The sequence below is a fragment of the Mus pahari genome, chromosome 2 (genome assembly GCF_900095145.1).
Source record: "Mus pahari chromosome 2, PAHARI_EIJ_v1.1, whole genome shotgun sequence".
Classification (NCBI taxonomy): domain Eukaryota; kingdom Metazoa; phylum Chordata; class Mammalia; order Rodentia; family Muridae; genus Mus; species Mus pahari.
The window spans coordinates 33,114,880-33,137,900 of record NC_034591.1 but is presented as its reverse complement, the minus strand read 5'-3'; the positions used below and the strand labels follow the sequence as shown (position 1 = coordinate 33,137,900).

Below are 23,021 nucleotides of genomic sequence, written 5' to 3'. Positions count from 1 at the left end.
GGGGCTGCAACCCTATAGGTGGAACAACAATAAGAACTAACCAGTACCCCCTGAGCTCGTGTCTCTAGCTGCATATGTAGCAGAAGATGGCCTAATCGACCATCATTGGGAAGAGAGGCCCCTTGGTCTTGCAAACTTTATATGACCCAGCACAGGGGAAGGCCAGGGCCAATAGGTGAGAGTGGGTGGGTAGGGGAGCAGGGGCAGGGGGGTGTATAGGGAACTTTTGGGATAGCATTTGAAATGTAAATAAAGAAAATAATAATTAAAAAAATGTATTTTGACCTGTAATTCAAAGTTTTAACTTTAATGGGTGCCTGACGTTTACTTTGATGAAATAAACCAACCAATTTTTTTTTTCTGGTGTGCAAGGGTATTTTATGAAGTACATTGCTTTGATTTTGGGCAGAACAGAGAAATTCTGCAGTGTTCTAGTAGCACTAATTGATTGCTGCAGCATGTCTATTAACACATGAGAGACTTGATAAGTGAATCTTTACCTATTAACTTTTGGGATACATGAGGTTTTACACAGCCACTTTTAAAAATAAATTATTCAGTCTGTGCTTTTTACAAAACAGTGTGATGAACAACAGGCAACTCTGCCTATATTGTTTTCAGAAAATTAAACTATAATTTTTATAATGTGTTATCTCTCCTTAAAACTGTACCTTTTTATTTACAAAAAAATTGCTACTATGTTTAATTTTAGCCTTGACAACTGTATCCTGTTATTTAGCCCACTTTTTAAAACTATACACATAATTTAGTTCTTTGGTGAAAAAAAATTCTTGCAAAAATATTTAAAATGTAATGACCCAGTTTTTTCTTTCTTAAATACTGATTTTATATTTTAATATTTTTAAACTTAGGCATTTCATCTTAAAATATGATAAATCAAAGAGACATCATTTGAAGAGGCTGGTTATTAGTTTATTAGTTATTAGTTATATTAGTTTATACTATTGAAACTGTGACCTAAGATCTTAGTGTGACACTGTCAGTGTATTTATCATGTGTGTTCATCATTTTTAAGCTACATTAGCATGAAGTGAAGGACAGTAAGTGTGACCTAGTTACAACCAGTTGAGCTTTATGGTAACTGACAAAAAACACATGAAAGCAATTCTTTAAGTATATTCTTTACAAAGCCCATTGAGTGGAAGAGATCTGTTTTAAATGAAATTGTTTGGGTGTCCCTAGAATTGTAAGAACAACACAGCTGATTTAAAAACATAGGCCTATTGATGGAACCAACAGGATCCAGTCAAATTCCAGTGAGATCCCTCTCAACCAAAACCTTTCATACTTACACTGTTCTCTTTTATTTGTTATTTTGCTGTGCTAATAATTAATAGAGTGGTAAAATTGGCTGGTTGTGTCAAGGACCCTGTGTCATGGTCTGCAAGCATACATGCGGCCTTTTAAATGGTGAAACAAATGCAGAGCACTGAGCACAATGAGCGCATTTGAATGATTAAAAATCATTTTTGGAAGGTTTTGTTCATTAAAATAATATATTTCACAATTCTTTCAAAAATTTACCCCTTCACTAGTTTGGATTTAGATTCTAATCTGTTTCATAGTCTTTACAAATACCAAAAATGCTCACTGTCTCCCTTCTATTGGGATTGGGAATGGTAGGTGCAGCCACTGGACCTCAGATTGGGCCCTACAAGGGAAAAATTATGACAGTCTGAGACAGATATTGATTTGGATACAGAGAGAATAGAAACTTCCATTAGTCACCTTCAAGAATCATTGACTTCATTATCAGAAGTGGTACTACAGAATAAAAGGGGAATGGACTTAACTTTTCCTCCAGCAAGGAGGGCTATGTGCTGCCTTCGCTGAGGAGTGTTGCGTTTATATAGACCATTCTGGGGTTGTTAAAGATTCAATGGTCAAGGTGAGAAGGGCTAGCCAAGGGGAAGAAAAGAGTGAACAGAGTCAGGGCTGAGCCAGGCGATGTGGTTTGAGTCTTGGTTGAACTCCTCCCCTTGGTTAGCCTCCCTCATATCTACCTTGTTAGGATCCCTAATTGTTCTCCTGCTATTGTTGACCTTTGGATCCTGCATACTGAACAAGTTTATAGCCTGCTTAAAACAGAGAATAGGAGCAGTTCAGCTGATGGTCCTGTACCAACAATATGAGACCCTGAGGACAGAACCTGAAGAATATGAGTTAGTTACCCAAGACCCCTGAGCATAGCTCCAGGATTGGCACTTATACCAATGGAGGGGGGGAATGAGGGACCCTAAGGGCTTTTTCCAGTTCAACATCCTCCTTACAGCTTTCCCCTCCCACCTGGGGTCAAGACTATTCTCTACCCATTCTCCACCCAGAGGAACATTCCTGAGTAAAAATTTCTCAGAATGTACTAATAGTAAGGTACTAATAGTTACCTGACCCTCTGGAAAGTCCAAGGAAGTGTTCAAATGTGTGTCATGCTTGCTAGCCAATAGATTTAAAGGTCAATATGTTTAGTCAATAAGTTTGAACTGTAACCTTGCTGATGTAACCTGAGCCCCTAAAAAGTATAAAAACTACTTGTAGTAGCTATTCAGGGTCGCCTTGTCACTCACCTAGAGGGACTGATTGAGGGTTGACACTCCCCCCAGCCCCTCTGGCTTTTGCCTCGGGGAAAAAATTTTTTTGTGTGTGTATCCAGTTGTCAAATTAAGTAGAGAGTATACAAAAGTCCTGAAAATTCAGTAGATCATGGAGTCACTTTGAGGGGAAAGTTTTCATATAAAGCAAGGAACGTAGCATTTGAACTGGATCTTGAAGTAGTTATGTTTTAGAGGTACAGGAAAGCAGATTGGCTTTTTCAAGCAGAAGATGTGAGTAAAGACAAAGGACTGGACTGCTGGGTTCACATGTCTATAGGTTTGGGGCATATTTCCCATAAAGGACATGATATAAAGTAAAAACAAGATGTCATACAAATAGCTCGACAGATTTAGACAGATCCAAACACTGGTCACCTAAACCTGTGAGTACCTGAAACTGAAAACAGAAGACAGAGTAAAGCTGGCTTGGAGGGTCTAGCAGGCTCAGTTGTAAAGTCTAACTTACCTTGCAAGAGCTGGGGAGTCCATGGAAAATTTAAATACAATGAACACAGATCATGTTTTAGGAAGACAGCTGTATTAAAAGCAAGAGAGTCCATCTAGAGGTTATTACAACAATCTGGGAGAGTTATGGAATGTATCATATACTTCCTCACTATGATTCTGGAAATGAGACCTATAATCCTTCATTTACAAAGAAAATCCAAAACATGTGGCCAGGTTGAAGCCACACCCTGTAAGTGCAGGACAAAGATCTGATCCTAAACACTCTGGAATTTAAGTATCTAGCCTCTATATTTTTATTTTGTTCTTTTCCAGGTATTGCCACTTGAATGTTTGGCTACTAATACAATGAGTTAAAATAAAACAAAAACTACCTTATGAAAATTTTAAGAAACAAGTATTCAGGAAGATACTTCAGCAATAATAAATAATGAAATAAAGACAAATATATTAGTACTTAGAAAAAAGGGAAATTACATATAAAAGTTTATATTTCTACAATGGAGACAATTTACAAATTTCTAACTAATAATGAAATACATATTCAACACTTTTAGAAGCCAAAATGCTATAAAAAATAGCAAGTAGCTTTACCATGTCTTAAAATTAGTGTTCATGCACTCAGGTTAACAAAAGTCTAACCAAAAAAAAAAAAAAAAAAGTTGTTTTCAAATCAACAGAACATGACTTATAGTCTACTAAAGAAGAAGGCGATATCATAATATATAATAAAAAATATTGTACATAAATGATTTAGCACATCTTGAAAAACATTTCACACAAAACATCACATGGAAATTTCACATGAAAAGTGAGAACAAAGTGCTCATTATCTATTATATGTAAGATATTCACCAGCTACTTTATAACACATCAGTTTTCCTTTATATATATATTACATATATATATATATATATATATATATATATATATATATATATATTAAATTTTAGTAAAAACCATAAGAAAACAAAAATATTATTAATGTAGAAAAGTATTTGCAATGTCTACAAAGCTACATACTAAAAGTCATTTCTTAAAATTCCCCATAATAGGGGGCACTTGATATGGAAAGAAAATCCAAATAGCATCAGTTAGGAACAGTTTATCTCAGCATTACAAAACACAATCAAACTTCCCATTTCTATTCTTTGCATTGACCAAAATCATTGCTATTCCACTAACATGAGTTCATTGCAATAGAAAATTTTATATACTTTCATCTGGTTTCTTTAATCTGAGATTAAAAAAATGGAAAAAGATGAACTTTTATTACAGGGGATTATTACAGTAAGTTATGCCCATATTCACATTATGGTACATTTTACTGCAATAACACCAGCTTTAGCAGCAGCAGCAGCAGCAACAGCAGCAGCAACAACAACAACAACAACAAACTGATTAGGGCTAGAGATGTACTTTAGTTTCAGAATCTCAGTAACTGGGTAACTAGGTATCGAATTGTACTGGCTGTCTATATGTAAAAAACTGAAAAGAGACCCATATTTGTCACCTTGCTAAAAGCGCAAATCCAAGTGGATCAGGGACTTCAACATAAAACCAGATACACTGAATCTAATGGAAAAGAAAGTAGCAAAGAATAGGACACCAATGGCTGAGGCTCTAGAATCAAAATGGTACCTCATGAAACTGAAAAGCCACTGTAAGTCAAAAGATACCATCAATAGGACAAATTAGTAACCTACAGATTGGGAAAAATAAATCGTCACTAGCACTACATACAATACAGGGCTAATATCCAAAATACATAAAGAACATAAGAAGTTAACCTCCAAAAAAAACCAAATAACCCAATTCAAAAATGGGGTGCAGAACTAAACAGAGAATTCACAATAGGAATCTCGAATGGCTGAGAAGCACCTAAAGAAATGTTCAAAGTACTTAGTGATCAGGGAAATGCAAGTGAAAACAACCCTGAGATTCCACCTTACACCCAATCAGAGTGGCTAAGAACAAAAACTCAAGTGAGAGCACATGCTGGTAAGGATGTGGAGAAAGAGGAACACTCCTCCATTGTTGGTGGGATTGCAAACTAGCAAAACCACTCTAGAAATCAATAAGGAGTTTCCTCAGAAAATTGGAAATAGTTCTACCTGAAGACGCAGCTATACCACTCTTGGGCATATACCTAAAAGATGCCCCACCATACCACAAGGGTAGGCCCCAAAGCCTGACACTATTACTGAGGCTATAGACCTAGCATGACTGCCCTCCCAAAGACCCAACAAGCAGCTGAAAGAGTCAGATGCAGAAATTTGCACCCAACCAATGGACAGAAGCAGCTGACCCATTGTTTAATTAGGGAAGGCTGAAAGAAGCTGAGGAGAAGGGCAGCCCTGTAGGAGGACCAGCCGTCTCAATTAATCTGGACCCTGAGATCTCTCAAACACTGAACCACCAGACAGCATACACCAGCTGATATGAGGCTCCCAACATACAGTAGAGGACTTCTGGGTCTGTGTTCATTCAGAGATGATGCACTTAACCCTTAAGAGACTGGAGGCCCCTGGGAGTTTAGAGGTCAGGTGGGTTGGGGGCTGGGGGCATCCACATGGAGATGGGGTGGAGTAGGGAGGGGGTGTGAGACATGGAGCAGATGGAGGGTGGATGGGGGCATGGGGAATTAAGCCAATAATTAATCTTTAAAAAATAAAAACAAGGTGGGCGGTGGTAGCACACGTCTTTAATCCCAGCACTTGGGAAGCAGAGGCAGGCAGATTTCTAAGTTCGAGGCCAGCCTGGTCTACAGAGTTAATTCCAGCACAGCCAGGGCTATACAGAGAAACCCTGTCTTGAAAAAAACCAAAAAATAAAAACTAAAATAAAATAAAAACAACAACAAAACATTACAAAGGTTTAGAAAATTAGTGGTTCAGTAGGCAAAGTACTTACTGAGTAAAACTGAGGGAGGATGTGTGCTTAAATCCCTAGCACCCAGCAAAAACAGATAAAGTTTGTGTCTATAAGCCAGAGACGAAAGGAGTATCTCTGAAGCTTGCTGTTATCAGTGAGCTCCAGAGTCAGTGTGATTCAGTGCGGACTTTAAACTTAAGTACAAAGTGGTTGGTTACAGCCACAATTCTAGGCCACCATCAGTAGGCATATCTTGCTGGACCAGTCATTTTTGTAGCTCATTTTTTACCTTGGTAGCAAAGATATGCCTCCGCCCCTCTCTCATTCTCAACAGTGTGTACACACACAAGTAGAACTAAGTATACTCAGTGGACTTAAAATAGCAAATGAAGTTGGGAAGTAAAAGGTATATGCAGAAGGGAAGGGGGGGTTGGCGGGGAGGGGAAGGAGTGAATTTTATCAAAACACATACACATACACAAACTATCAACAACTTTTAAAAATTTGGTTTTCCTCAAGGCAAAATAAATTAGAAAAAAAAACAAACATGGGGAGTAATAAGCGGCTACATTTACAAGTATGTCCACCTAGATGTGCGCATACATCCATATATACATTATGCACACAAAGAATACTCTAGCAATTAAAGCCTAAGTAATTTCTTTTTAGAACGCCGATGACTTCCCATATACCTGGACATGCTCAGAGTCCTTCTCTTCTCCTGAAATGCCTTGATCCATCCTTTCCTCTTGACTGAAAATTATCCAATCCTTTTATGATCTGTCTCATTTTAATTTTTTATCAATTATTTCTACAATTAGTTGACTAGGTAGCTGTCATTCACACGCACACACACACACACACACACACACACACACAGAGAGAGAGAGAGAGAGAGAGAGGGAGAGAGAGAGAGAAAGAGAGATTTATTTCTTTACAACTTAGAGGATTCTTTTGCCACCTATCTTTCCTCAGGACTTCCCAATTACCCTCTCTGGACTTTAGTTTTTAGGCTTTACCCACATTTACACATCCTTGCGTACACACTTATACACACCTATGTACACACACACGAATCCACATATAAGTGAGAATGAATTGTCTTGAGTTTAGGTTATCTCACTCAATTTTTAAACAGAAATGTTCAATTCCTCAAAACTGAAGGAGTGGAATGACTAAGTCCATAGAAGGAATCCTAATAGAGTTGGCTGAAATCTCTGTGATTTAGACAGAAACCCAAGAATACAAATTCAGGCAGGGACAACTAAGTATATTCTGCTATCTGAAACTTTTTCTTTTTTATATCTTTAGTCTCTTCTGGTATTTGTGACATAAGAAACACAACACCAACATTCATGTTGATTAAATTAGAAAGGCTCAGGAATGCTCTGATGAATGAAAAAAGGAAAATACATCTTAGAATGCATATTATCCATAAACAACTCAAAGTGAGCCATGAAAAGAAACCCATGATTTCTTTGTATTAAACTGGGGCACACAAAATAAAGCAGGATGCACTCTATTTCATGTCTTTTGTTGTTGTTGTTATTAAATTGACTTAGTATACTGGCTTGTTTCATGGCATCTTGACACAAGCTATAGTTAAGAGATAAGTATTTTTTCAAATGGGTACAACCATGGCTAACTCTGGAACACAGTTCTGTTAGGAAAACACTTCCCAGAAGATTTCAACTCAGCCTTTATACAATTGGGCTTCAGGCGAACTATAGGGCACTTTCTCAGTGATTGTGGGAGGGCCTAGTCCATTGTGGGGCCACCCCAGAGTTGGTAGTTAGTCCTGAGTTCTGTAAGAAAGCAGGCTGATCAATCCAGGGGCAACAAGCCAGTCAGAGCATGTGTGCGTGCACGGACACACACACACACACACACACACACACACACGGACACACACACACACACACACACACACACACGGTTTGTGCATCAGCTCATGCTTCCAGATTCTTGCTGTTTGAATTCTTGCCCTCACTGGTCTTGATGATGAACAATTACATGGTAATGTGAGTGAAATAAACCCTTTTCTCTCCATTATGGTGTTTCATCACAGCAACCGTAACCATAAGATAAACTGGTACCAAGTTTATGCGGCATTACTGTGACAGATCTGAGCATGTTGCTTTGGGAAGGACGGAACTTTGGACTAGGACAGTCATTGAGTGTTGAGAGGTGTTGAGAGCTCAGTCTGCTATATAAGCTTAGAAGATAAAGACTTTTGAGAGCAGTGCTGACTAAAGACTCCTGGCTTCCGAAGTTTCAAACAAAAACCTTTTTTTTGCGAGTCCCTTAAGGACTCTTGACAGGTATGTTGCTACTCATAGTTGAGAATATGTGGTCTGGTTAGCTGGGTCAGAATGCTTAACAAGAGACCCGTACCACTATAGTAAAACTTTTGCTTTGCTGGGATAATGGATACTGGTCAGCTGGAGAGCTAAGAAATTAGCCGAGATTTCGATCACCATCATCACTGAGTTGAAATCTTCTGGGAAGTGTTTTACTAACAGAACTGTGTTCCAGAGTTAGCCATGGTTGTACCTTGTGCTGGCAGTCAGACTTGGTAGTGTAAAAGTCACCCAGGTTTTAAAGGAATAAGGGGTCATGGAAAGCAGTGGAGGTCTGGCACTGAGAGGCACAGATAGGTGATTGGTAAAGGTGCAACCTCAGGAGCAGTTGAACCTCCAGGATTGAAGGGGTCAATGAAGAAAAGCCATGGCTTAACACCATAACCAGAGCACAGAATAGGCTACTGGTGAGAGTGGAGTCCAATTGTAGCAAGACGCAGTAGTTTGGAGATCCCAGTACCATGAGATGATCAACAAAAACCGCAGGAACAGTGGACTAGAGTAGAACCTGGAAGACAAGCTGTGTGTGCTGCAGAGGGCAGAGCCTGAGAAGTGAACAAAGCCCTCTACAAGAGCTCAGAAGATTTGGAGTCGACCCTGCACACAGGGTACTGAGCTATCTGCAGCTGGAATTTGGTTTGCTTCATTCAGATTGTGACTGACTCTTAACATAAAAAAAAAAAAAAACAAAAAAACTCATTTTTGACCTATAGGAGTTCATAATTGAGAGACATTGAATTTTTAAAAGACTTGGATTTTAAAACAGAGTGGATATTTTTAAGAAGCTGGATTTTTAAGTGTTTGATTTTAAAGACCAGAACTTTTGAAGTTTGTAAAATGTTTTATATTGTAATGTCAATATGAATGTGTGATCTTGCGGGAAGACCAAGGAAGGAAAGGTTGTGGTTTAACAGTGAGAAATTTGTGTGTGAAGCTAAAACCAAGTCAGTTGTGCTAGTTTTATGTCAACTCGACACAGGTATAGTCATGTTAGAGATAACTCTGTTTTCTTAATTGAGAAAATGCCTCCATAAGATTGGGCTGCCTGCAAGCCTGTATGGCATTTCCTTAGTGATTGATTCTGGGAGGTTTCAGTCCATTGTGGGTGGGGCCACGAAAGAGCTGGTAGTTCTGGGTTCTATAAAAAAGCACGCTGATCAAGCCAGGGAGACGAAGCCAATAGAAGCACCCTGCGTGACCTTTGTATCAGCTTATGCTTCCAGACTCCTGCCCTGATTACAAAATTACAGTTCTTCCCGTATTGCTTTTGAAAATGAACTGTGATATGGAATTGTGAGTGAAATAAAACCTTTCCTGTTCAAGTTGCTTTTGTTCATGGTGTTTCATTCCAGGATTCACTTGTGTTCTCAGTTTCCTAATGTGTTTTCTTTCCCCACTTACCAAATAGCCAGAAATCAGATGTATATAGATATATGTGCCTTCCTCAATCACTCTATTTTTTTTTCTTTTCTCTTCTTTCCTTCCTTCCTTTTCTTTTTCGTTTTTTTCTTTACACAAGGTCTGCCTTGTGGAGCTCATTGATTTGGCTAAACTGACTGCCCAGCTTTCTCCCAGGACTCTCCTGTTTCCAGCACATAATTACATGTACAGACTACTATGTGCAGTTTTTTAATGAGGGTTCAGAGATCAAATTTAGGTTTACATAGTTGGGCAGCAAGCACTTCACTAATTGAAAAAAAAAAAACTCAGCCCCTAAAATTGCTTTTTGTTGTTGCTTAGTTTTTTGTTTGTTTGTTTGTTTGTTTTGTTTGTTTTTGGCAGGTTCTGCCTCTGTCACACTGATTAGCCTGGAGCTCCCTTTACAGAGCAGGCTTGCCTAGAAATCAGAGGTCCACCTGGCTCTGCTTTCCAAATATTGGGATTAATAACATGTACCTTTATTCCCAGCCCCAAAGCAGCATTTTTGAGACAAATCATCTATCAATTACTCTTTGTAAATGCTGAAATAGGTGATTAAGAGAAGGGAAATTACTGTGCATAATAATTCACTAACTCCCCCTAATTCTAGGCATTTAAATTTGTTATAAATATTTTTCAATACTATAAAAAGTACTATGAAGAACATACTAAATATACAAGTTGGGGTAACTAGAGACAATCATATTAAGAGATCTAAGCAATCAGAGAAAGATAAATATGCTTTCTTTCATATGTGGATCCTAAATAGTATTCACACACAATATCACACATGTATGTATGTATGCATGTATGTATGACATAAAAGCAGAAATGAAAAAACTGGGTGGGGCACCAACTCTCAAGCTGTGTGCCATGACTCCTTTGGGCTGAACCACCCTTTCAGAGGGATCACATATCAGATACTCTGAGCATCGCCCCAGAAGTCAATGTGGGTGACTTTAGACAACATGCCTAATAGTGGGGACATGGAACCTGAAGAGGTCACCGCCTGTCGCCAGACAGGACCCCCATTGGGGGATAAGGATAAAGACACCAACCCAGCCACAACACTTTCAACCCCAAATTTGCCCTGTCTAAAAGAAATGGAGGAACAAAGGAGGAGCAGAGAGCAAAGGAATGGCCAACAATAACTGGCCCAAATTGAGACCCAATCCATGGACAAGCACCAATCCCTAACACTATTACAGATACTCTAACCTGGACCCCTAGGAGCTCTCAGAGACTGAACACGTATCAAAAAGCATACTTGGGCTGTAACCAGGTCCCCGGTACATATGTAACAGACATATGTAGGTCAGTCACCATGTGGGTACCCATATGCAGCTCAGTCTCCATGTGGGTCTCTATGGTATCAGTTCTCTGACAGAGCTGCCTTGTCTGGCCTCAGTTGGAGAGGATGTACCTAATTCTGCAGAGACTTGATGTGCTAGGGTGGGGGAATAATGGGAGTTACCCACCCACAGCAGAGGGAGAATGGGAGCAGAGACTCTATGAGGGAGGACTGGAAAGGTGTGTGTGGGGGGTGGCATTTGAGATGTAAATAAATAAATTAAAAAAAAAACATTCATAGCAGTAGCAAAATTACAGTTATGAAGTAGCAACAAAAATCATTTTTTGGTTTGGGGTCACCATAACATGAGGAAATATACTAAAGGCTCACAGCATTAGGGAAGGTTGATAGCCACTGCTCTAGGGAAACAAGGGAACAAAGGAAAGGAGGGAGGTGGGGGGAATATAAACTTGGATGGAAATGACCTTGTGGAACACAGTGCCATGCACACTGAATGCAATCAATAAAAATAAATCTGTGCTAACCTCTGGATATGCATCTAGAAAGATCCTTACAAATACCCCTTCTATTTTAATAGCCTCAGCTTCACAATTAATGCCTGTGATTTTTATTGCTAGGCTTATGTCCAGAAAAATCAGACTAAATTAATTGCCTACTACAGATAATATTTTAACTTGTCTGGTTTTCTAAACTAGAGTAATAAATTTTCTGAAAATACATGTTGCACCTCTGTCATTTTCTTCCTTCAGAGACCTCAGTTGTCTGTGGTTTCCTGGGCAATCTTTTCACCACTGTTGAAGTACCATTACTACAACGAATAGTTAGTTAATAATAATTAAATTTTTAATGAAGAAAAAGAATAAATAGAGATTCTATGGTTGTTTAGAAAATTTCTCTGTACCCAAAATTCAAGGCTTTTTAATTTGATGGCCTTCCAACATATTTGCTCAGCACCTAAGGTACACTGACAAACACATTATTAACAAAGTGCTTATGTCATTTGTAGTTGAATCTCATATAGGCACATCATATAATGTAGTTAAGTAAGTAAAATAAAGGAAGATAATGGACTTCTAAGAACAACATAAGTCATTCTATTAAGATATTTAGGAGAAAAGGCAACTGTTAACATTCATCAGCAGATGTAATCTAATTCCACCGGGAGTTCTTAGAGAACAATGATGAAATCCTGATGAAATCTTAGTCAGCAAGAAGGAAGCAATGGATGGCACTGGGGCTGGGCTACTCCAACTTTTGTTAGCTAAAGTGTATTCTTATAAAGCTGGAGAACAAAAAGATAAAGGATGCACAATCAAGCACATCTGATACACTGTTTTCAGAAAAGAAGATACTAAAATTGTGCACATGTAACACACTCTCACTTTTTCAAAATAGCTTTGTGACAGGGAACACAACTAGGTATTTCATATCAACAATAAAACAAAGAAATTAAGTGCAAAAGACTTAGAAACTGCAATCTGTTGAGTTAATTTATTCAATTATATGTAGTATGTTTCCATAAGTACAAGAAAGCTCTACCATGTATTATGTAGGATAAGATGACGACATTTATTTCTAATGTAAATGTGAATCATAAAGCTAACAGGCATCCGTCTTTTAGACGATGGAGTCTATGCGTATAGTTCTACTGTTCTACTTATATATGGCCACATGAGAACAAACATAGGATACTTCCTGTACCATAGGAAACAGGTTTGGTCTGCATCATAATTTAAGTAAAGCTGTAAAAGTTTTTCAAATTTGTTAAAATGTCATTTATAATCACAATTTATTTTAAAGATAAGAAAAGGTAACTTGGACAATAAAATTAAGACAATGATTTATTATGTTAAAGCTAACAAAAAATATAAAAGAGAGAAAGAAGTACATACTTCTAAATATTATTATTAATTTACTTTGAAAATTGATTCTTATGATGTAATTTAGTGCTTGGCCACTGTTCCCCCACATTCCTAATCTAACATTGCTTTCTGTTTAATGAAAAAAGGGAAAGTCAGCAAAACAAAATGCCACCATTAAATCATTTTGCAACATTTTGTGTCAAAACTGTAATGGGAAAGGCACACATCTAGAGAAAGGTTGCCGCTCTTCCAGAACATCTCGCTCAACTCATGCTCATCCTTCTACACAACTGTGCGGGCACTGATAGCTTTCTCTCTCAATTTAATGTGGCATTTGACGGATTATGGCATTTTCAGGAGACCACAGGGCAGTGAGTGTAGCGGGTATCTGGCTGAAAGTGATGCAGTGACAGAATAACTGCTGTTTACAAGCAGTGGTAAGTCAGCTATGGAGCCATCTGACAACATCAGCCCAAATCTGCATTATGTATTTTATTAATAAAACGTACAATTACACAAGAAAATGAGAACAAAATTCAAGGGAATTCTTTTCACAAAGGTGCTTGCTCGATATAGGGAGACCTACAGTCATCTTTAAATTCTATTAAATGCATTATAACTTGAAAAGATAATTCTGCAATTGATAATGATAATTTATTTCAGTTTAGGATAAATGTGTTACATTCCTGGAAACTGTTTCCTAGTTAAGAACTAAAATGAAGAACAATCTACTACCAGTCACATCACAGGCAGTACAAAGAACGATAATCATACCTGGATAACTTAAGTCATGTTCATTGGTTTTAAAATCAGCTTATTTTGTTTTGAACAAAAAGGACAAGCTTTTCAAGTTAAAGCAAATTTCTACTACAGTCCTTTCTAATAAAAAGTAAATGAGCAAATGCCTTATAGTCATCTCAGACTTTTGACAAGATAGTCTGTAAAATGTGTAATATCAAAATGAGAAAAACATAGGTTAAGAATATTAAAAATAGTAATCACTAACATACTTTTCTATAAATTATTTAGAATTTCTTATATTTGAGTAACATTTTACATTTCTAAAATTTCTCTTCCAATATTATAAAATTAAGGAATATGAGACTTAAAGGTATTTTCAGATCAATTCTGGGAACAAGATAGAAAAGTCATTTTAACTCCTAGAATCTTACTTTTTCAAAAAAAAAAAAAATCCACAAAACAAAAATGAGAAAAAAACAAAAATCCATCTGTGAAGTCTAGTGCTGGGGAAGACAGATAAGTGATTCTCTGTGGTCACTGGCCAGCCACACCTACTTGGCAAACTCCAGGCCAATCATAGACCCTGTTTCAAAAATAAGGTAGACTGCTTTTAAGAAAAGGTAACCAAAGTTGACTTCCATACCCACAGGTAACCAAACACACCAGCAAGCATCACAACATATACATATTAAACTAATTATGTAGGGCTCTCTTCAAAATTAAAGAACTAGTTTCCAGAAATAATATCTACATTCCTTAAAGACACTGACTCTGCAGACTATCATGATTCAACCTCAAATTAACTGGCTAACTAATTGTAGTGCAGGAGAATAAACCAGGGTTTTACATGTACAGGGCTGTAGCAATAAACTACAACCCTCTTCTAACCTGTAAGCCTGAGATCTAAATGCACACAGGGGATGAGTCCGTGGGCATGCCTGTGTGGAATTACTAGGTTAAAGGAGGTGAGACCACCTGCCCACGTTGAGCTGGGATCCTGGACTACAGAAGGGGGAGAAACTAAGCTGAGAACAAGCATTCGTCTCCCTCTGCTTCCTAACCACAGATGCAATGTAACCAGCCCCCAGGCAAGCTCCTGCTACTACACCTCCTTTTCTCTGATGAACTACATCCAGGAAATGAGAGGCAAAAATAAGTAAATAAACAAACAAACAAATCATTCCTTTCTCAAACTGCTTTTCTCAGGGTATTTTATCATAGTAATAAGACAAGTATGCGTGTAATCTTCAAATTGTAGCCTTTCGCATTCTTCCCACACTGTCTCCTACTTATTAGATGTTTTCAGATAAGTCTCATGTTCTGTTTTTCACTAGTGTGAAAAATATTGCCACTTGACTTAGATAAAGCAGAGGAGGAGCTGGAGAGAGGACAGCCCCTTAGTAAATAAGAAAATGATTATTTGACTTGTACTAGTCAACAACACAATCCATGTACATTAACAGTACTAACAAGAAATGTAGGATTGTATGAATAACATGTATCAGTTAGAGAATGAACTGAAGAAGCTAAAGTGGGGTGAGGTGCAGGGGGCAGGTTTAATAGTTTCAAGGCTCTATTCTTAAGGAGAAAAGAGAAAATTAAAAGCACAATCTGTTACCTAAATTACCTGTGCAGACACAGAAGGGCATCTTAACAGGCATCAGGATCAGCTATGCCATGTGACTCTGAAGTTATGACTTCTGACACGGAAGTCTATTTACATAAGCTATAGAGAAGGCTGGGTTAACAGCATGAGACTTCTCAGGCAAGGACAAGCTGACATTTTATTAACGTTAGTACAAAATAGTCTCATTTTCTAAGCTTAATCAATTCAATGGACCGAAATTCATTACTATGCACTGGTATGCTTAAATGACCCACCTCTACTAAAACAGTAATCCTCCAGATCACAGATAATCAAGAGACCAACTTTTGTGAGCTACATCTGATCTACAAAGTTCATTCATAAAATGAAAGTTGTGATGCTTGAATAGCTGTGTTTGCACAAAGGAGTGATTAATTATTTGCTGCTCTAAAGTTTAGCTTTGCATTATGTTTCTTTAACCTTGTGCAGTGATGCACTATTCCTAAGGCAGAAGAACCACAGAATACTATTTTTAAGAGGAACAAAATCAATATTACTAATGATTAAAAGAGTACAAGTATGCATAGCACCACAACTTTACCTAAATGGCATCTTTAATAAATTATGTGCCATTAAATTTATGTGTTATATATATAAACCTAAGTATGTGTGCATATAACATTTATACACACACACATACACACACTCTACAAGTACAATGTAATTTATATTCATTGACTATGAAAATGTTGAAACACCTTAAAGTTACCTAAAATCACCTTCTCAAACATTAAATATCCCAGAAAAGCTTGGACAAAGTTCCTTCTCCATAATTAGTGCTATAATCCTTATTCAGTATAAAGTAAAACCAAATTATAACATAGGGACTTACAAAGTTTAAAAGGATAAATGTTTTAATAAGTATTAATTTTAAGAAATAGCTTGCTTAATAAGGTTGTAGTATTCACCCTTAAAAAATGAAGGCCAAAAAGTCATCAAAAACAACAACAAAAAAAAAAACCCAAAAAGAACATGGAAGATGGAATGAGTCCCACCAACTAGCCTGTACACAAATCTGTTACAAAGCTTTATTCATGTATGTATGTATGTATGTATGTATGTATGTATGTATGTATGTATATATGTATGTATGTATTGGGGGGAAAGAGTTTCACCATGTGACTATGTAACTCAGACTGGTCTCCAACAATTATCCTTTTACACTGACCCACGAATATTAGTATTAATGGCTTCTGCCACATGTGTGGCATTCACACACAAGTTTTAAGCAGCAGGGAACTAAAACATAAAATACCAAACATTGTGGAATTTGGAGTGAGATGGTACAAGCTTGAACTCATTACTTTTTAGTTATACAACTTTGGAAGTAACTTGACTCTGTGCCTTTTCTCACCAAAACCATCTCAGTAGTAATAACATTGCCTGCCTTGCTAGGTAGCAAAATAATTTAAGATGAACACGTAGAATGAGATGAAAAATTACATGTTTTCTTATTAGTACATGTGGAATGTTTATCATTACCTAATCATGAGTTACATCTTCACATTTATCATTCCAGACAACCTACATAGCAGGCATTACCGTCTGTAAGTTTTAATAGTAAAATTAAACCAAGAAGAGATGAAGGCAAAGTTCACAAATTACAAAGGGTTCAAGCCAACAGTGATTATAAATAGTTTATTATACAATATTGCCTCCTAAAATATAGAAAAAACCCTCAGGTTTTACTAAAAGCCAGGTACAGCTACACAGTAAAAGATATAGTTTCAAAAAAGAAAAATAAATAACAAACTGAAGGGAGTGAAAACTTAAGGGATGAAAATTATACCCCAACAGAGGTGTTTAAACAGGACATTTGCTTACTCATCAAGGGAACAGGTGATATTTATTGATTTGTTTGTATTGTCCTAGAATAATCAGAGACAGAGCAGCTGGAAAACTGGCTTCCATTCTAAGAGCCTTACTAAATTTAAATTATAAAGAAACATGAAAGGAGACTATTAAAACTGTGGTTTAAAATTGTTTTAAAAATAAACCACACAATTGTCAGTTTCAGCACACAGGAACTAGAGGCAAAAGAATCACTGTATATTTTTTATATTTAAGGCCTGTTGGTCTACACTTCCAGGCCAGCCTAGACAACCCTGTCTCAAAACTCATCCCACCACACCACCAAAATGTTAAAAAGTCAGAACATATAGTTACCATGCAGTCATAATTATAAACCTTCATTTAAATACAAGCAATCCCTTAGGATTCAGTCTAGATTTGGAATACTGTTTTTTCTTTCTGCTGCTTTGATATGAGCCCTGTTAAAATTAAACGAAAGATAGTATCAGGATATGAATTATAGGAAATAAATACATCAAAGATATCTAGCTATAGTACTTCTGCTTTGCCTTTTATATTCAATCTACCATAAGAATTAGGAACACTAAGTTGTTGTCAAAGTGTTAAAATAATTTGTTAAAACACACAAGAAGGCAATTTAGTGAGACTGTAAACAGCAATGAAGAAAGATGGGAGGGGCATAAACCTAGTGTGAGCTAGACCTTGCTCAGTCACTAGCACAATGCATACAATTGTCATTCAATAAAAATAGTAATTTTGATATTAGAATTTTATTTTAAAAAGCCAGTAATGAAGAAATTCTATAAACAAAACAGTGTAAGAATTCTATGAAATTAAATTCTTTCTTTAAAAAAAATATTTTTTAAAGTAACTTGAGTAATCTTGAGTGATATTCAGTGACATGAAAATAATGACCATGTTTATAGGGCCAGGATTATAGCTCAAGAGGTAGGGCACTTGCCTACCATGTACAGGATTAGAACAGGAAAAAATATCTTTGAAAATAGATAACAAAATGACAGCCAAATTTAGGTTCACTATCACAGTCCAATCAAATCTCAAAGAGAAAAACTTAATTATGATCCAGGAAATTTACAACCCTACACACTGGCTAAAACAAAGAAAAGTTAATTAAAAACCTAAATACTCAGACTTATTAGAGACTAATACTTGAAATAAAATCTAATATACATGAATTCTTGCTGGTATCCCTAATAGTTTATGATGCAATCAAATTTAGTTTAGGAAAAAGCATTATGAAGTCAGACATTTAAAATGTGAAAAAAAAAAAATCAAAGTGCTGATAGCATTACTTAGGCATCAAGCTAACCTTATATCCAAAATGGTTCAGTATCTCTATACCTCACCATACACTCAGATGAAATTCCAGCATGCAGTTAATAGTGTAGAATTAACTATAAAACTGAAATAGCTTCACAGACTATTTCCTATCCGCATACTTCTAACAGCTATATACAAAATAAAATAAAAGGCATCAGCTTAAGAAAATTCACAGATAAGAATTTTCTAGAATCTTTCCTGGTGTGTCTCTCACACGGGAGGAAAGGGTGTCACATTGTGTTTACATGGTTAATATAAACTATGAGGCTTACAGTTCAGTCTTGCTCTCAACTTAATAGCAGAGTAAAAAGCTCATGGAGATGAAAAGACTGCTTATCTCCAAAATTCAACTTTTAAAGAATCAAATATTTGAAAGAGAAAAATTCTTCCGTGTCTACTCTTTTATAGATATACCAAGTTTCCTTCCTTACCTAATACACATATACACATAAGTGTGCATGCATTCTAATTGTACCAAAAAGCAATTCTCATTTTAAACCTTTGAAACACACCTACAAGATACATGCTCTTATATTCAGTGACCTGATTTGCTCATAGATTAAATTTAATCATAATAGTTTTATTAATTAAAAAGAGCCAATGCTTATATGGAGTTTATTAAGTTCCTGTGATTCATTTATCAAGTATTTCTGAGGATAATAGGTGGAAAAAAGGAATCTGGGCATCAGCACGTGGACAATCTAAATATAGAACATCACTATCAAAGAAAATACGTTCATAAAAAGATATCACAATTTAATAAGCCTCAAGTAGTCCTTTAGCTTTTTAACTGTGTAATTTTTAAGACATAAAGGAATATGGTTTTAATGGGCAATTTATCAGGTAATGTTTAAGTTTAAAAGTAATATTTGAAATGTAAATAAAATAATAAAAAAACATATAAAATGGGAAAATGGAAGTACTGTTTTAAAAAATTCTCAAGATTATATTAAAGGCAAATTAAATATTTTTATAACCTTGATAATCCTATATCTCTCTCATTTGGTGAAAATAATTTAATCATTTCCAAAAATACATAATGGCATTACTTGAGGCAATGTTTCTCATTGAGATCAGAGGTTCCCTGATAAAGCCACAGCAACAGGTCAGTGGCCTCAAGACCTTCTTGCCTCTTCCTCCACAGCAAAGGGATTGTACTCAAAATCTTACACACACAGCTTCTGTGAGAAGAATTGGAATATAACTTAATTTCTTTGTGTTAGTATAGTATGTAGCCTGCTGACTTAGCTATCTCCTTGACCTTAAAAATGTATCTTTACAAGAAAAAAAAAGTCATATTTAAGAGATCATCATGGAATCATGGGTTTAATCCCTAAGATTATGAATTAAATAATAAGTTAATTAAATGAATAAATATCTGTGACTAATAAATTAGGTATATTAAAATCAGAGATAAAATACTATGTCTGCATGATAAAGGTACAAGACGAAAAAAGAAAAAAGAGAAAAGATTTTTCAAATAATGGTGCCAATTTCAAAATAAATGAGATGCCAGACAAACTGACAAATATTATAAAATTAATTTTACTAAGAAAACAAAATTTTATATAAAAATTTTAAATCCAAGAACAGTGGGGTCTAAACTGAACATATATTTTTTTTAAAGAACGATAACATTACAACTAAAAAACACTTGTGGGCTGGAGAGATGGCTCAGCAGTTAAGAGCACTGACTGCTCTCAGAAGGTCCTGAGTTCAATTCCCAGCCACCACATGGTAGTTCACAACCATCTGTAATGGCATCTGATGCCCTCTTCTGGTGTGTGTGAAAACAGAGACAGTGTACTCATATAAATAAAATAAATCTTAAAACAAAACATAATAAAATACTTGTGTACCTCATATCCAATTTTAACCTCCAAAATATTAATGAAAACATTCAATTGTGTACGTATCAATCCCTTTAAAAGTTTTACAGACGGTTTATGCTCTTCTCTCTTAATAAGGCAAACCAGAGAAAGCTAGCTTTCATTATCAATTCTAGAGTAACAAATATTGTTACCTTCCAAAAACTGACAAAATTCTAGATGCTGCTTATTGCAATAATGTGAGTAGAATAAATTTTCTAATAGAAAGCCATGAAATAGATAAGAAGGGTAATAATCTCAAAAAAAAAAAAAAAAAAAAAAAAAGAAAAGAAAAGAAATCTTAACAATTCTAGAAGAAAGATGAAACCTATTTTTTGAAAGACAACTAAAATACAATGGTTTGGAAATGCCCTAGAAAAAAAGAAGATCTTCTTGAAATAAAAACTGTATTCATTTCTAATATCAAATATATCCAAAAAAAAATACAACCCAGTAAAAACCTATATATCTTATCATGAATGATCCAGAATCAGTATCTTATCTCCAAGAAGATGATGCTCTATACAGATTCCCATAGTTAAAGGAGGATCAGCAGCATGAAATCTTGGATAATTTCAAATTCATCAAGCTCCCCAACCTTATCTCCAGGCCCAAGGGAAGTTCCTTTTATTGAGTTTTGTTAATTATATGAGGCGAACATTAAAAAAAGGTCAATGTTTTATGAATACAACTATGTCATACTTATGTTTCTGATCTCACCACTGACAGTCTTCAAAAAAACCATACTGGGAAGACAATCATTCAGAGGTATTTCTTAAACTTGAAAGAAATTTAATTTGTGAAAGGACTTAATCTATAGAGCAGTTCTTATCCTTTTACTTCTTAACTAGAAATTTTACTTCCTCCTAATTTTCTCAAAAAAAAAAAAAACAAACTAATAACTTTATAACTCAATGCCTTTTATGAAGTAACACAAACAGAAGTTATATTCTTAGTAACTGAAATACATGACACCATTTTAATAGTAAATGTTTTAAATCATACAATACAAATGTGTTTTATCATTTTTTATTCCTTTTGAAATGTTTACTTTCTTTGCCCCCAGTTAACTGACTATAGATTTATTAAACATCATTTCTAAAAGAACTCAGGAAATGCTCCCTTCCACACTGTTTGAACCTTTGTGTCCCTGGCCACTGAAAGACTAGAAACTCTTTTGAATGAGCACCTTTTGCTTTCTATCCCATGCCCCACCTCCCCCCAACACTTTGAGTAGTTTCTTCTTTTAGCCACAGATACAAAGTCTTTGAAGCTTGAGGAGTAGCCACTGAGCAGCATCAGCTGAGGTTCCTGGAAGGTATCATGTTTGACTTAAAAATTTTTTTAAAAGTACAAAACAAAACAAACAAAGAAGGAAACCAAACAAAAAATAAACTCTATCTAGGCCATCTTTTCACCTTTCTTTATTTCATAACAGAGAAGCATTTAACACATTCATTTTGGAAAGCAATAAGGAAGTGCTATGAAAGTTGTTGCCAATTATACTCTATAATCACCAATGTGAATAAACTTCAACTTTTATGATATGCGAAGGGTCTTTAGAAACTATGGTCTAATGAGATAAAACATAATAATCTTAGTACAAGGTACTCAGAACAAATATTTCTGCAGAATCTTTACATAAAGCATTACCAATGAATTCTTTTACTCAAGATCCATACTCGCTGTTATTTATGTCTCAATTTGGAACATAAGCATGTCTAGCACATTAATAAGTGGAGAAAATCTATTTCCAAAGTAGCATTCTCACTAAATAGCATTTTATAAGGATTTCTTCTGTAGTTGTTTTTACTTTATCTGTTATTAAAAAAAATAAAATGATGGGCATTTGGCTTTGACCCCCTTAGGACAAGGTCTCCACATTCAATTTACCTGACGAGATTCTCATTATCTCCAGTTCCTTTGCAAGTTGAACATTCAGTTCTTAAGTCTTCAGCTTTGGGCTTCTTTTGTAACACAGACTGCCTCTGCCTCCTTTCCCTAGGAACTCTTTCCTGCCATACAAAAAAATAAGTATACAAAACAAATCTGAATAGGAAGAATGGAATGGAAATAACTCAAAGCAAGAAAGTTTCCCTAAGTTCAGACTATGAAAAAAGAATTTAACTTATTCAAACCTCATGTTTTTCTTCCTCAGGAACAAAGCTTCGCTTTCGTCCTCTGGTTCTCTGGAAAGAAAACCCATAAAAATTCTTAAGGTTTATCATGATAAATATAAATTTTCTTTGTTACCTTTTATATCTTATGTTGTTGGAAAACTGGTGTTTGTAATTAATGTTGCATTGTTCCACTGCATGTTGCTAAAATTATGACATTTAATATATAACCTTTTATATATATATAAATACGCATGTATTTGATATGAAAGAGCTAATATTCTAAGACTTTCTTTAGCATTTCATACTTACATGAAATGATTTACTCAGAGCAATTCATTTCACACTTACATGAAATGATTTACTCAGAGTAATTTTTTCGAGTCTTACCACAAATTGCTTCTACAACTAAAACACTGAAACTAGAATCATATCACATCTATTGTTTTCCCACACATGTATCTATGCATGTATGTTTGTGCAATCCAAAAAAAAAAAAAAAAAAGCCGGGCATGGTGGCGCACGCCTTTAATCCCAGAACTTGGGAGGCAGAGGCAGGCGGATTTCTGAGTTCGAGGTCAGCCTGGTCTACA

At 35.8% G+C, this 23,021-nt stretch overlaps 1 protein-coding gene across 9 annotated transcripts in view; it reads right to left on the bottom strand.

The window, feature by feature from the left end:
* The window catches only part of Phf14 (PHD finger protein 14), a 169,153-nt gene that overhangs the window by 56,351 nt on the left and 89,781 nt on the right, over window positions 1-23,021 (bottom strand). For 7 of the 9 annotated variants that reach the window (XR_003843301.1, XR_003843299.1, XR_003843300.1 and 4 more), the window contains 2 exons: window positions 22,450-22,500; window positions 22,205-22,326 (listed from right to left, as the gene is read on the bottom strand). Coding sequence is in view for 6 of the 9 variants with exons in the window: in XM_021190300.2 (XP_021045959.1) it covers window positions 22,205-22,326; window positions 22,450-22,500 (173 nt within the window). In the remaining 3 variants the exon portion in view is untranslated. Of the gene's footprint in view, window positions 1-16,185; window positions 17,561-21,258; window positions 22,327-22,449; window positions 22,501-23,021 lie in introns of those variants that run through there. The other 2 variants (XM_029535671.1, XM_029535672.1) reach the window with 2 other exon arrangements.